At 40.3% G+C, this 14,166-nt stretch overlaps 1 protein-coding gene across 13 annotated transcripts in view; it reads right to left on the bottom strand.

The window, feature by feature from the left end:
- Positions 1-14,166, bottom strand: part of sgip1a (SH3GL interacting endocytic adaptor 1a) — an 89,556-nt gene that overhangs the window by 18,340 nt on the left and 57,050 nt on the right. For 10 of the 13 annotated variants that reach the window (XM_078168936.1, XM_078168942.1, XM_078168939.1 and 7 more), the window contains 5 exons: positions 10,484-10,495; positions 8,887-8,908; positions 8,684-8,774; positions 5,092-5,177; positions 2,248-2,328 (listed from right to left, as the gene is read on the bottom strand). In XM_078168936.1, the coding sequence (XP_078025062.1) occupies positions 2,248-2,328; positions 5,092-5,177; positions 8,684-8,774; positions 8,887-8,908; positions 10,484-10,495 (292 nt within the window). The remainder of the gene's footprint in view (positions 1-2,247; positions 2,329-5,091; positions 5,178-8,683; positions 8,775-8,886; positions 8,909-10,483; positions 10,496-14,166) is intronic. The other 3 variants (XM_078168937.1, XM_078168944.1, XM_078168945.1) reach the window with 3 other exon arrangements.

Here is a 14,166-nt window from a genome sequence, read left to right as displayed (position 1 = left end):
TGTATGTGTGTGTGTGTGTATATATACAGTACAGGCCAAAAGTTTGGACACACCTTCTCATTCAATGCGTTTTCTTTATTTTCATGACTATTTACATTGTAGATTCTCACTGAAGGCATCAAAACTATGAATGAACACATGTGGAGTTATGTACTTAACAAAAAAAGGTGAAATAACTGAAAACATGTTTTATATTCTAGTTTCTTCAAAATAGCCACCCTTTGCTCTGATTACTGCTTTGCACACTCTTGGCATTCTCTCCATGAGCTTCAAGAGGTAGTCACCTGAAATGGTTTTCCAACAGTCTTGAAGGAGTTCCCAGAGGTGTTTAGCACTTGTTGGCCCCTTTGCCTTCACTCTGCGGTCCAGCTCACCCCAAACCATCCCGATTGGGTTCAGGTCCGGTGACTGTGGAGGCCAGGTCATCTGCCGCAGCACTCCATCACTCTCCTTCTTGGTCAAATAGCCCTTACACAGCCTGGAGGTGTGTTTGGGGTCACTGTCCTGTTGAAAAATAAATGATCGTCCAACTAAACGCAAACCGGATGGGATGGCATGTCGCTGCAGGATGCTGTGGTAGCCATGCTGGTTCAGTGTGCCTTCAATTTTGAATAAATCCCCAACAGTGTCACCAGCAAAACACCCCCACACCATCACACCTCCTCCTCCATGCTTCACAGTGGGAACCAGGCATGTGGAATCCATCCGTTCACCTTTTCTGCGTCTCACAAAGACACGGCGGTTGGAACCAGAGATCTCAAATTTGGACTCATCAGACCAAAGCACAGATTTCCACTGGTCTAATGTCCATTCCTTGTGTTTCTTGGCCCAAACAAATCTCTTCTGCTTGTTGCCTCTCCTTAGCAGTGGTTTCCTAGCAGCTATTTGACCATGAAGGCCTGATTCGCGCAGTCTCCTCTTAACAGTTGTTCTAGAGATGGGTGTGCTGCTAGAACTCTGTGTGGCATTCATCTGGTGTCTGATCTGAGCTGCTGTTAACTTGCAATTTCTGAGGCTGGTGACTCGCATGAACTTATCCTCTGAAGCAGAGGTGACTCTTGGTCTTCCTTTCCTGGGTCGGTCCTCATGTGTGCCAGTTTCGTTGTAGCGCTTGATGGTTTTTGCGACTCCACTTGGGGACACATTTAAAGTTTTTGCAATTTTCCGGACTGACTGACCTTCATTTCTTAAAGTAATGATGGCCGCTCGTTTTTCTTTAGTTAGCTGATTGGTTCTTGCCATAATATGAATTTTAACAGTTGTCCAATAGGGCTGTCGGCTGTGTATTAACCTGACTTCTGCACAACACAACTGATGGTCCCAACCCCATTGATAAAGCAAGAAATTCCACTAATTAACCCTGATAAGGCACACCTGTGAAGTGGAAACCATTTCAGGTGACTACCTCTTGAAGCTCATGGAGAGAATGCCAAGAGTGTGCAAAGCAGTAATCAGAGCAAAGGGTGGCTATTTTGAAGAAACTAGAATATAAAACATGTTTTCAGTTATTTCACCTTTTTTTGTTAAGTACATAACTCCACATGTGTTCATTCATAGTTTTGATGCCTTCAGTGAGAATCTACAATGTAAATAGTCATGAAAATAAAGAAAACGCATTGAATGAGAAGGTGTGTCCAAACTTTTGGCCTGTACTGTATATATATATATATACATACATACATACATACATACATACACACACATATACACAGATATCTGTTTATTGAGATTACAGCCTAGTGTTTATATAAAGTAAATGGTGTTTTATGTTTATTTAACACAGAAATTCCTGTAACAAAAGCTTGGAAAGTTTGACTCCATACATGGCAGGGATTACCACACCTGCAAAACACAACCACAACAACTCGAGGAGAAGGGATCATCCCATAAAGCATTAACCATGCAGAAAAGCACATTCAGTCACCGCCATGCCAAATGCAAGGAGGAGGCAGTGAGGGAGGATGAGGTGGTGCGATATGGGAGACAGGTACTGACCTCTCCCAGAATAAACTACAACCAAAGCTGAATCATTTGTTGTGAAACGGCTGATAAAATAAAATGGGTTACAGCTGGCTGTTTGTAACAAGGAGCAGAGCGTTGTGGTCACACAAGTGTTGGACTGGGTCAGTGTGCAGGCCTGTTTGTTAGTCAGATGATGATGAGGTTCATGAGGTTAGCAGATGGATCCGTGCAGTCATTCCAGGGAGAAGAAGAAATGCAGCACAATATGCAGGTTATTAAACTTACTTCCTGTAGGGAAGGATCTTGTCAAAGAGGATTCAGACTCTGACAGAGGAGCCCCCCACGCATCGGACCCCGAGAAACCCACTAAGTTCAGAAGGGGACAGAACAGGCCGTGGCAGCGGCATTAGAGCCAACATATTCAAAAGGTTTCTCATTCTGTGAGGCTTAAAAAAGCATTAGGTGCAAGAGAGGAAACAACAGAGACCAGCATGTCAATAAAATCTTTCATTACAGAAGACCGATTTCCAGCCTCAGTGGCAAACAGCAGTCAGGATGTGTTGTAACATTTGCCAACTGAATTTCAGTGCCACTGTAATAGTGGGATACAGGGTTCAGCACAAAATGTATCTGAGGACATGGCTACAACCTTGTTCACTCAAACTGATTTCTAGAGGCAGAATAAGAAATATTTGGGAACGGGGTGACCAAGACAGCCCACTTGTATCCTGTGATTAGTTTTTTGAAATTGTGCAATAGTAAATAGCATTATATAAATTCAACATGATGAGAGTTAATGTGAAATCTACACGTTTATTATTACCTTTACCATTAGCCTGCCTATGTAAAAAGTAGTTAAACACCATCCTCACTACTTTTCTCAATAACAAATCACATGATGCCAACACCCACATTATTAGGGTAGGGTAACATGACAACACACTGTATGAGATCTTAGTAAGATATTCTTTTATACTGCTTATACCAAACTAGCTACCTGCCTATGTTACTGTACTATTTCCGGATATACGAGTAAAAGTTTTGCAAGAGAACTTTATGAAAATACTGGATTTACAGGATGTAATGTGATGGATTACCTTGATTTTTCAAACATTTACTTCACAACCTTAACCAAAAACAACATCCCCATCATAAATTTAACAAGAACCTAAATTATTAACACTCAGTTGCAGTTTATTATATAACAGAAATACAGCAGTCAACAGTCCTGCAATAAATACAACCTTCATAAAGGTTATAATGTTGAGTATTTGGTAAAACTGTTATGGAGAGGTGCTGATTCAACTTTATGGTAGTTAATTAGGATGCAGCTCAGATGCAGGGTGGAGGGTGACTTTTGGGGCTCAAGCCTGAATGTTTTCTCAAGAGCATCAAATCTTTTAGGTTTCTAGAATACCTTAAAAACTGTTTCATTCAGATAATAATATGTGCCCATGCTGTTTATCCTTCTATGCTATTCCTTAAAGAAATCTATTATATGTGAGTAAAGGTTCTTCTGTATTAAAGACCACATTTACCTATCATTGCTGGGGACCCTTGATTTGCAAATAGAGCAGCCCAGATTATTATGGCATTGCTTCAAATGTAGCAGATTTGTCAGCTGTGAACTTCATCTGTGAACTCCAGCAAAGTATAACAAGCATAAGTTTCAAGATCAGTAACGCTGTTTACACCAGACACCTGCCTATCTGTGTTACGTACCTTAAAAATAGTAATATCAGACAATTTTCACCTCTTTTTAGGTGGCAGAAGTGAAATGAGTCACCCTCAACATTTGCTGTGTTAAAAGTGTCAGAATAATGAAGACAGTTGGAAATCAATTAGATATAAGATAGGATGTAGGCTCTGCAGGATGACTTTCTTCCTTTGCAACAATCATGTTTTTTCCCCCTAACGGTGTACAGATTTTTAGGCATTCTGTTATCTCAAATGGCTCAAAAATAGTGCATATAGCTGCTGAAAAAAAAAATCTCAGAGGGGGGATCATGCCATCAGACTCCCTACTGTAGGTTTGGGCTGAGCCTCAAATTTATTTCAATAAGCGTGGGCTAAATAACAGAAACACCTCTCTGTATAGTGCCGTATAGTTCAACGGCACCTCAATACATCCTCCAAGATTACCATAAAGTTGAATCAGCACATTTATTATCAGCACATTTATTGCAGGACTGCTGTATTAGACTGCATTTGCTTTCCATGCACTTAATAAACTGGAAACAAAATGAATAATAGATACATTGTTACTACTATAAATGGAGGGAACAAAATATTGGAATCACCTCAAAGCAGTCTCTCTACAGCAAACACTGATCGTTACTGTGTAGGTCTCGTGAGGGTAGGATTTATTGTAGGGCTGTTGTATTAGACTGTATTAGTATTAGCAAACTGTACCTAATCGACTTGAAACTAAGTGTAAAATTACACCAGAGAAAAGATTTTATCTTTATCACACACCCCCACTCTTTATGATCTTTTGAAGATAAAACCACAATGAGTAAAAAGTTGTCACACACATTGAGATGTTTTATATGTCTGAATAACTGTATAAAGGGAATTTGTGTCAAGTTGATGTTAGTTATGCCTGACATGGCAGTTGCGTAACAGCTAAGAGCTCTCCCACAGCCTGTGCTGCTAAATCCTACTGGATTGGCTGAGAGCGGGTGGCAGCAGAGTCTGCATATTAACAAGCTGCACTGTGCACGTGAACATGACCCCCCAGTGCCAATTTCAACTTTGACCTTTGCAAAGACAGATGGAGAGAATCCACAACTGCACAGAGAGCCTGAGGGAAGAACAATGATGTTAGAGAAATAGAGAGGGAGAGGAGAGACAGAGAGAGGGAGAGAGGGAGAGAGACAGAGACAGAGACAGAGAGAGAGAGAGAGAGAGAGAGAGAGGATATCTGCTATGACAGCCAAGCAGGGCTTAGCTGGCAGCCTTAAAGAGACAATAAGTGTGTGTTCAGAAAGCCTTTTTTATTGTGTTGCTATCACAGACAAAAACAACAACGCTGGTAACAACAGTCAACACGGATGTATTCTAACAACAGACACAAAGACGTACACAGAGACGGAAAAACAGTGACAAAGACACAGAGACGAGGGTTACCTTCAGTTTTCTGTTCTCCAAAGGCTGTTTCCAAAGGAGGCCCAAATAAGGCTGTGGTGTCTTCAGAGACTGGTGTTTGTTGACTGCTGAAACAGACAGAGGACAATGTGAAAGGGGAGGCGCTGTGTGACAAAACAGTTGCAGAAGGTCATTTTAGGAAACAGCCACACTGTGTTAATATTGTCATAGCTTCCGTCATCGTGTCATGTACAGGAAAAATACCTTTTAACACATACTTATTCCACTTAGTATGTGGATAAATGGTACTTTATTCCTAAACCCATGCCTACATTCTTAAGAAATAAATGCAAATTTACAAAAAACACTATACTGTTCAGATAATGTGGCTGAATACAGTTTTATTATCTTTTTTTTTTGGTTGTTGGCTTAGTTTACATGAATTTGTAGCTGTATTATTGCAATTACTAGTTATCACACTCTCTGCAAGTATTATCCATTTTAAAATTATATGAGGTAGTTTGACCCATTTGTTAATATTTCTATTTTTATGATTTGGTAATGTTAAGATATAAAAAAAAATGTAAAGCTGCTTGGATTAAAAAAAATATATATTTACATCTTTTTCTTTTAAGACTTCCCTTTCTCTAATGTATTATGATTATATTTGGACATCTTTAAAGGACATGTGTGGATGGAAGGAAGGTTAGCAACTGCTATGGTGGGGGGAATATGGAATCCAATGAAACAAATAAACGTCTTTAATATAAGTCAAAATTATAACGAATTTTCAACAGTTATTAAGATAAGCAAATTATGAGGATTGTGCTGTATTTAAAACACAATGAACTCTAGAGGTAGAATATGTTGTAATGTAAAGATCAAAAACAACTAAAGCAGGAGACTGACAAGTAGTTTAACCAATGACTGATTACAAATAAAATAATAAAAACACAAAGTTGCACTTGCATATTTCTTTTTCTTACTCACACAGACACGTGGACACTAAAAACTAACATTCACACAAACCACAAAAGCATAAGTAGAAGAATAACAATAAGAATGACCCAACAACAACAATGAATACAATACAAACTATAAAGACAAGCATTCATGCTAGAAGACAGCATTTACACTAGAAGAGCATGTGTTTATGTTCCCACAGCACACAAAGCATCACAGTGTTGTTGAGTGGATAAACACTGTCACAGCTCCGCAGATTCACCAAAGCCTCAAGTGGCCCTCCAGCAGAATAAACACAATGTTTGAATCAAACTTCTTATGTTTTTGCAAGATGGCAAAGGTTGTGCGATATCTAAACAAAATCTTGTTGAGTTTATTGGCCATTATGTTAGAAGCACAACATAATGTGTTTATCTCATAGCCTTTGGTTATATCAAGAGTGTTGGCTACAGAAGTTCCCTTCTTTCAACGATATTAAGGCTTCTTTTAAAAATATTTAGTGCTGTTACCAACTTTTCAGTTATACTAAAGTAGATCAAATCCCAGTTAGGGTCCCTGCTTAATTAAGCCAAGCTAGACAGCCTCAGCACATGTGAGAAAAGCCTTGAGTCATATGCAGAGGGTTTCAGTGAGACAACTAAAGAGGTGACACTGGATGCTGGTAGCCTTTGAGAAAGAATATAAAAAGATGTGACTAATAGAAAATTCCCCCTTTCACCTGACTAATAGGTGCTGCAAGTTGTTGAACCGCTGATTAATGTGACTCCAATCCCCAGTCCATCCGACCATGATAGAATGCATCACGGTTGGATGGACTGACCAAACTCCCAAAAAGGCCTAATGATGCTTGATGGTGACATTTGAAAGCTCCACACTGTGTAAGAGATAATTATTTCAAAATATGACACTTCTGACCTCCAAAATGAAAACTATCATGCAGATTAAAATCGAGCTACATGTAGGATTTGAACACTAATAAATACAGTTTGAGACATGACTGTGATTACTGTAACCATGCCATCAGCTCCATTAGCTTGTGCACTGCATTAATACTGTGTGGCAAAAGAATACAGCTCACAGCAGATCTACTGCACTGCTTTACAACTCAAAGGTCTATCTTTGAATGATACAAAGCAGTTAAAGGGAGTGAGTGTCTCAGACACAATAAAACCAGATACTGTTTCTCAAAACAATGTGCAGTGGAACAAGTGAAAATTCCTTCTTCGGAAGGCATGTTATGTAGTTAGGTGTAAATGTAACCCCAATTCCAAAAAAGTTGGAAAGCTGAATTTTTAATTGAATACAGTACAAAGACAATATATCTGTTCCTACTGATACAATTAAGTGTTTTGTGTAAAATATACTCTCACTCTGAATTAGAGGCCTGCAACACATTTAAAAAAAGTTGAGACAGGGGCATGCTTACCACTGTGTTACATGACTTTCCCTTTCAACAAGACTCAGTAAGCGTCTGCGAACCAAGGACATTAATAATTGAGGTTTTGAAAGTGAAATTCTTTCCCATTCCTGCTTGATAGAAGACTTGCCCAACAGTTCAGGGTCTTCGTTGTTGTATTTTGCACTTCATAATGTGCCACACATTTTCAATGGGAGACAGGTCTGGACTGCAGACAGGCCGGTCTAGTACCTGCACTCTTTTACTATGAAGCCAAACTGTTGTAACACCTGCGAGTGTGGCTTGGCATTGTGCTGCCTGAATAAGCATACATACCTGAAAAAGATGTCATCTGGATGGCAGCATATGTTGCTTCAAAACCTGTACCTTTCGGCATTTGCGGTGGCTTCACAGATGTGAAAATTACCCATGATGCCATGGGCACTAACACACCCTTATACCATCACAGATGCTGGCTTTGAACTTTGTGCTGGTAACAATCTGGATGGTCCTTCTCCTCTTTAGCCCGGAGGACATGACGTCTATGATTTAAAAAAACAGTCTGAAATGTGGACTCGTCAGACCACAGCATACTTCTCTACTTCTCTACTACTTTGTTTCAGTCCATCTCAGATGAGCTCGGGCCCTGAGAAGCTGGTGGTGTTTCTGGATTTTGTTGAAGATATGATTTTTGCTTTGCATGGTAGAGTCTTAACTTGGATTTGTAGAGGCAGTGATGAACTGTGTATACGGACAATGGTTTTCCAAGGTGTTCCTGAGCCTATGTAGTTCTATCCTTTATACAATCAAGTCAGTTTTGATGCAGTGCAGCCTGAGAGGTCAAAGGTGGCGGGCATTCAATACTGTATTCTAGGCTAACCTGTTTACCCGTGGAACATTCCAAACAGGTGGTTTTTGGCCATTTCACAACTTTCCCAGTCTTTTGTTGCACATGTCCCAACTATTTTGGAAGGTGCTACAGGCATCAAATTCAGAATAATTAGTTAGTTTGAACATGAAGTTTATTGTCTCTGTACTGTATAAAATTTAAAAAAAAAAAAAAAGGTTGAAAAAGATTCTCAAAGCATTGCATTCTGTTTTTATTTACGTTTTACATGGAGTCCCAACTTTTTTGGAATTGAGGTTGTATACAGATTTAGCAGCAAAATGCCCTTAAAACGAGCAAAGGAATCAGCAGTGACACATACAGTATGATACAAATAGCACATTTACATTGAGTGGCAGTGGCTTGTCCCTTGACAGTGAGGTACATACCTGGGAGGTTGTGGTGCTGGAGCTGGAGCTGGTGTGGGGGCCACAGTGGGTAAAGTAGGAACAACACGTCTCGGTCTGGCGATCTCCTCACCTGGAATCAGAATTAAATCTGTTTAGCAAATGCGGCTCTTGCATCACATCCTTTGGAAGTCACTATCATTAAAAGTGAACCTGGCCTAGGGATTAACATGACTAATACTTACTGGATGTGTTCCTTTTCAAACCCTGTAACAAGACAGAAATGAGACTAAAATCAGCATCCTACATTAAAGCCTCATCTATGTACAACAGTTGCGAATACACTGAAAAATGTTAAATGTAAATGCATGGCAGTCAAAAACAACAACTTTTCTTTTAATATAAAAAGCTGTGTGGTTTAATCTGTGCAGTAATATAGGTTGTACAGTGAGGTCAGAGGGAGAACCTGAGCCACAGGCTGACTCAATCTGTTGAGACCTGTGGAAGTACCTGACCAGCTACAAGCTACACAGGAGCAGGCATTAAAACACAGCAGCACAGGGCAGGTTGTAATACAGAAAGAAGTTTGCTAGTATTAGACAGTAGACAGAAGAGACATGAGAGGACATGAGGGAAGAGAGATTGGTAATGAGATACAAAAAGGTCACCAGCTGGACGTTAACCAGGGGCACTGCAGTCCACAGTCAGTGCCCCAACCCCTCGGCCACCAAGCCACCCCCAAATGAAAATACATCTTGCAGCTATTTAAGTAGCTACTTTGCATTTTAATAAACATTTCTTATTTCTATGTCCAGGTAAATTTTAGTGGTAGACTTACTGAAAGTCTTTCTTGGGTATTCACCAACTACAGTACGGAACTGTAAATGACATTTCTTAGGCTTTATAAGTGAGCCACTGAACAGTGCACATTAGGTGATATATGGCACAGAGAGCTCTAATAAATCACCTCAGTAGCTACTGTGTATCAGATGCAAAAGCAAAAATATCTGCCATTAGGGATTCACTTTAAAGTAAGGTGAGTAAGTAACCCCAATAAATAACTCCACAATTCAATTACAATAACATTGTTAGTGTCACATTAGAAAATGGCAATTGCTACCTGCAGTGAAGTAGCCTAACTATGCTGTGAGCAGTAGTTTGAGGTGTCAAAGCAAAAAAAAAAAAAAAAAAAATATTGGAAAGCTTTCAAAACATGCTTTTGAAGTCTTCAGAAGTCCCCCCTGATACTACAGAGGGTGTCAGGCTGATAGAGCTGAAGCGCATGGAAGTTAAAAGCAAAATGAGTTGTGTTGTTGGAGAAGCAGCAGCACAATAATATCGCCTCTATGCTGTGATCTTAAACACCCTGTGTGTGTGCGAGCATATATATGAATTCATCATGTGGAGGCCGCAAAAGGCCAAAAAAGGCAAAGGGCAGATGAGGAGAGAGGGGGAGGAGAGGGAAGAGAGGCAGGAGCCAATGAGACGAGAAGACACGACGATGGGGAGTGACTGAAGTAAGACATCAAAGGGTCCAGCTGTCAAAAGTGCAAATTTTCTCTCACTGGAGAGGCCAAGCATGAAGCCATTCAAGATGAAAAACAAGCACGCTAGTGATCTTGAGAATCTAAGAAAAAATATATCTATTTTTATGTTTAAATATTAATGTCAAAGCAAATTAGCTAACAGATTTGACCCGTCGCCTCAGCCACTGAACCCACCTACGCATTTTCTATCTTATTCAACCGACACCGAGGACAGGGTGAGGAGCAAAAGGGTACAAGAAGCATGTGACATATTTTTTAGCCTGACCCCAGGGAGACAGAAGAAAAGGACACTTACCGGGCTACGTCTCTGTGACCAGCAAAAAGGAAGAGAGAAGAGACACCTGGTCAGAGAGTGACAAATCAGTAAAGCAGACATCATACATGAGGAGAAGAAGAAATTTGGCCTGGTCGGTCAGATTAGGGGATCAGGAATATAACATATCCATAAAGACGGCATTATGTGCTTATCTGTTTTAGATTTTGTGAGGTTTTTTTCATGCAGCCTTGTGTGGTGTGAGGTTTTTCTGAGCATCAATGCAGATAGTTCAATAAGCCGCTGAATGATAAGGCAAGAGGATATCAGGACTTTTTCAAACTGGTCTGTGTTTGTGTTGATGCCTACACCCCCTTCTTCTGTTGATGGTGAGAAAAAACAAAAGTCTAACAATTCAAGGGCGTCAGATAAGTAAGGATGTCTGCCTGAACCTTTCATGTCATCTCTGAACCTGCTGTAACTGGACATCATCCAAAATATCTTGTGGAGCTGCTTCAATCCCCTCCCTTATCTTTATCTCTTTCCCTTTATTTGATAAGTTAAAAAAAAAAATGTCATTTTTTTCCATCTAATCCTTTTAAGTTTCCTTCCATTTTCCCCTCTAGTCTCGTATCTGCCCCCTTGGTCTCTTTCATCTCAGCTAAAAACTCTCCATGTGCCTGCGTCACCTCTGTCTCGCATCAACCGTCTCTCTCTCACTCCTCCATCCCTCACTCTTGTGCTTGTTCCAGTTGTGCAGTGAGCCATGAGTGATTAAAGTGATGCAACAAGGGGGTGGGACGTGCTGGTGGAGGGGATTCATTTCATTGGGTAAACTGGTGCAGGACACAGCTAAAGCCGTGTTTGTCGTGACCAATCATCGTCTCTCTGCTGTATGTAAACAGGAAGAACGTCAGGAAGCATGTAGAGTCACACACTGTGACCTTTTAGCCTCTGTCAGGGACTAACATTGGTCTTTAACACACTCATAGTAATCATAAAATACAAAATAAATAGAGATACAGTTTTTTTGTTTCATTTTTGAAATTCCAATATTGCATTTTTGCTTCTGGTGCAAGAGTAATGAAACATTTTGTAACTGAGGCAAGTCATGTCTGAACAGAGAGTCAGCTGAGCTGTAAAGTGACTGACTTCGCTTGAGGGGATTCTCTGTGTCGATCTGGCTGCACAGTGGCTGGCTACAGTAATGGCACTTTATAAAATATGACCAATTCAACATAAAAATAAGATGTTTGTCTTTAAATTAAGCCGTTCTGGTTGAAATGTTAGAACACAATAAGAAAACTGAGGAATAATATGGGACGTAAGGCCTATTCTTTTAAATTCTTGCATCTTAACTCCCTCCCTGACCTTTTCCTTGCCTCGTCTGCTGCTTGCAGTTGTGTCATTCTGACCAAGAGCTGGAAGCTCAAGACTCCAGAACCAATTAAAATCAGATTTAAGACGTCTTACTCAGCGGAAAACAACATAAAAGTCGGTGCGCTTGTACTCCAAGTACCAAGGCAAACAAATCAACATGTGGCATAAAAATGCTGTGCAGTCACACACACATGCACGTACTGTAATCTGCCTACATACAGTAGAACACCACAATGAAACACACTCACATCAAAAGACAAAGTACATAGCATTAGCCATTTGCCCTTTAAATGCTGGGCTAATAATAAGCCTATAGTTATTACACTCTGGCATGATATCTTGCTTCACTCGTGGTTCTATTTTCAGCAGCACAGAGCTGATTTTATGAGCAAATAAAAAAGAGCACACAAGAAAAGAAAGACATAAAACACATGAGCATGCAAAGCAAAGGCTTACCGGACTCCTCTACAGAGGTTAGCATCATTAGAGGCAGCAAATGGAGAAAAAAAAAAAAGATAGGAGAGAAATAAAAAAGAAGAGAAGGGTTGAACAGTTAGAAGACTAGTAGGGATAGTATATTAACGCTGGCAAAGCAAAACATCTGCATACAAAGTAGGCAGCCATCTACATCAACAGCAATCATTAACACAGACTGATAAAGCTGGCGTAGTACTATGGCTCCCTTCAGCCCTCCACTTACACATTACCCACTACTCCTCCTAACATGATGTCAACACCGAATCCTGGCTAAGGCTTTATGTGAAATAAGCTGCTAAAATGCATCGTCATGTCCCTCTCATGAGTTTGTGTACATATGCATAATTCATACAGAATATGCCAAATATTACCACAGAAATTAAGCTCACGCAGTCCTCTAAATACGAAACTCCGTATCAAGGTATGTATAATACTCGGTATGCATATCAGGTTTTTCAAAGCTGGGCTGAGAGCTTGTCAGTGTCTTTTTAAATGAAATGTCATCTTTACTTGCAGAGACCCAAGAGCAAGAGCATTAAAATGTAGAGCCTCGGTTATTAGTCGAGGGAATCTCAGCGATATTTAATTGGCTGGGAGCTGTTGTCAACTGTGAGTCTTGTTTTTGAAAATAAGAGGCGAGTCATAATTTTTTTTTTAGTCTGGGAATAACATTTTACAGGATCAATTTAGGGATAAGGGAGAACTAGAAAGCAGTGGAAAGAGGCAGCGTTTGCCTTCGGAGGCCTGTTAACACTTGGCCCCTCTTCCTCTTTTCATCAGACCATTTTATTGTCAGTCCATAGCCAAGGTTACCCAGAGTTGCCAGGGACTGGGAGTGACTGTGTGACTCATGTAATTTATCTGTGGGGGGGAAAGCGGTGCCCCGGCAAACGTGATGCTAATTCGAACTGGTAGAGGTGAAAGTGCCAGTTTTGTAATCGCAACTATAGGCCAGTAATTCCAGTGGCATGACTTTGGTTAACATTCAGGTGACTTGACTGCACGAGGTGAATTTTTAGATGATGTTGGGGGAAACTTATTTCAGATGACTCAAGGTCTAGAAAAAAACACACATCAGCACATCTGGATAATACTACAATGAATAATAGCCCCAAAACCAAATCTGTCATATTATCAGAGCTGTTTTCATTACAGATCCATCTGTTTGTCATTGTTCCGATAAATTGATTAACTGTTAATATACCAGGAACTAGTGACAAAATGTCTATCATTATTCCCCGAGTCTAATGTGATGTCACCTCAGCGTAGGTTGAGAGCAAAGTGTGGCAAAAACAACCGATGTGTCCTATCAACTCCAAACGTGCACACAACCATTAACAGCATGGAAAGACCTTCACACCTGATCAGGTTATGGGAGTCAGTAGGTAAACACGGGGAGGCTGGATTAAATTATTGAGTCCACAAGCTCAAATGACCACAAGCAATCTCACTGTACAGCGGACCGACACACCGGTTCATTGTGCCTCACTTTCCTACCTGAATTATTTAAGGCGGACACCCAAGCTAACTGTCCTCACTGAAGAAGAAAGGGATCATGGGTACGCAGGGGAGGCCAAAGCCTGTTTTAGAGTCCCACTACTGATTACAGGCTACATGAAGAGGATGTGTGCTTAAATTTGGATTCATTAACTCAGCTGCATCGCTTCAAACAAAAGGCTTCACGCCCTGTTATTCTGTGGTTTCTGTCATGGCGGGACATCTGTCTTGTGTTAAAGGACAACGGACAAAATAGGAGAACAGCAAGGTCGCTGACAGCGCTGACCAAGTATCACAAGAGTTACAATTTAATTTGTTGAATTCAAACAACCATAAATCAGCTGATATCACTGATCACAAAGACATGAATT

Source organism: Epinephelus lanceolatus, chromosome 6 (assembly GCF_041903045.1).
Source record: "Epinephelus lanceolatus isolate andai-2023 chromosome 6, ASM4190304v1, whole genome shotgun sequence".
NCBI lineage: Eukaryota > Metazoa > Chordata > Actinopteri > Perciformes > Serranidae > Epinephelus > Epinephelus lanceolatus.
Note: the sequence above shows the minus strand (reverse complement) of the source record. Positions and strands in the feature narration are given on the sequence as shown.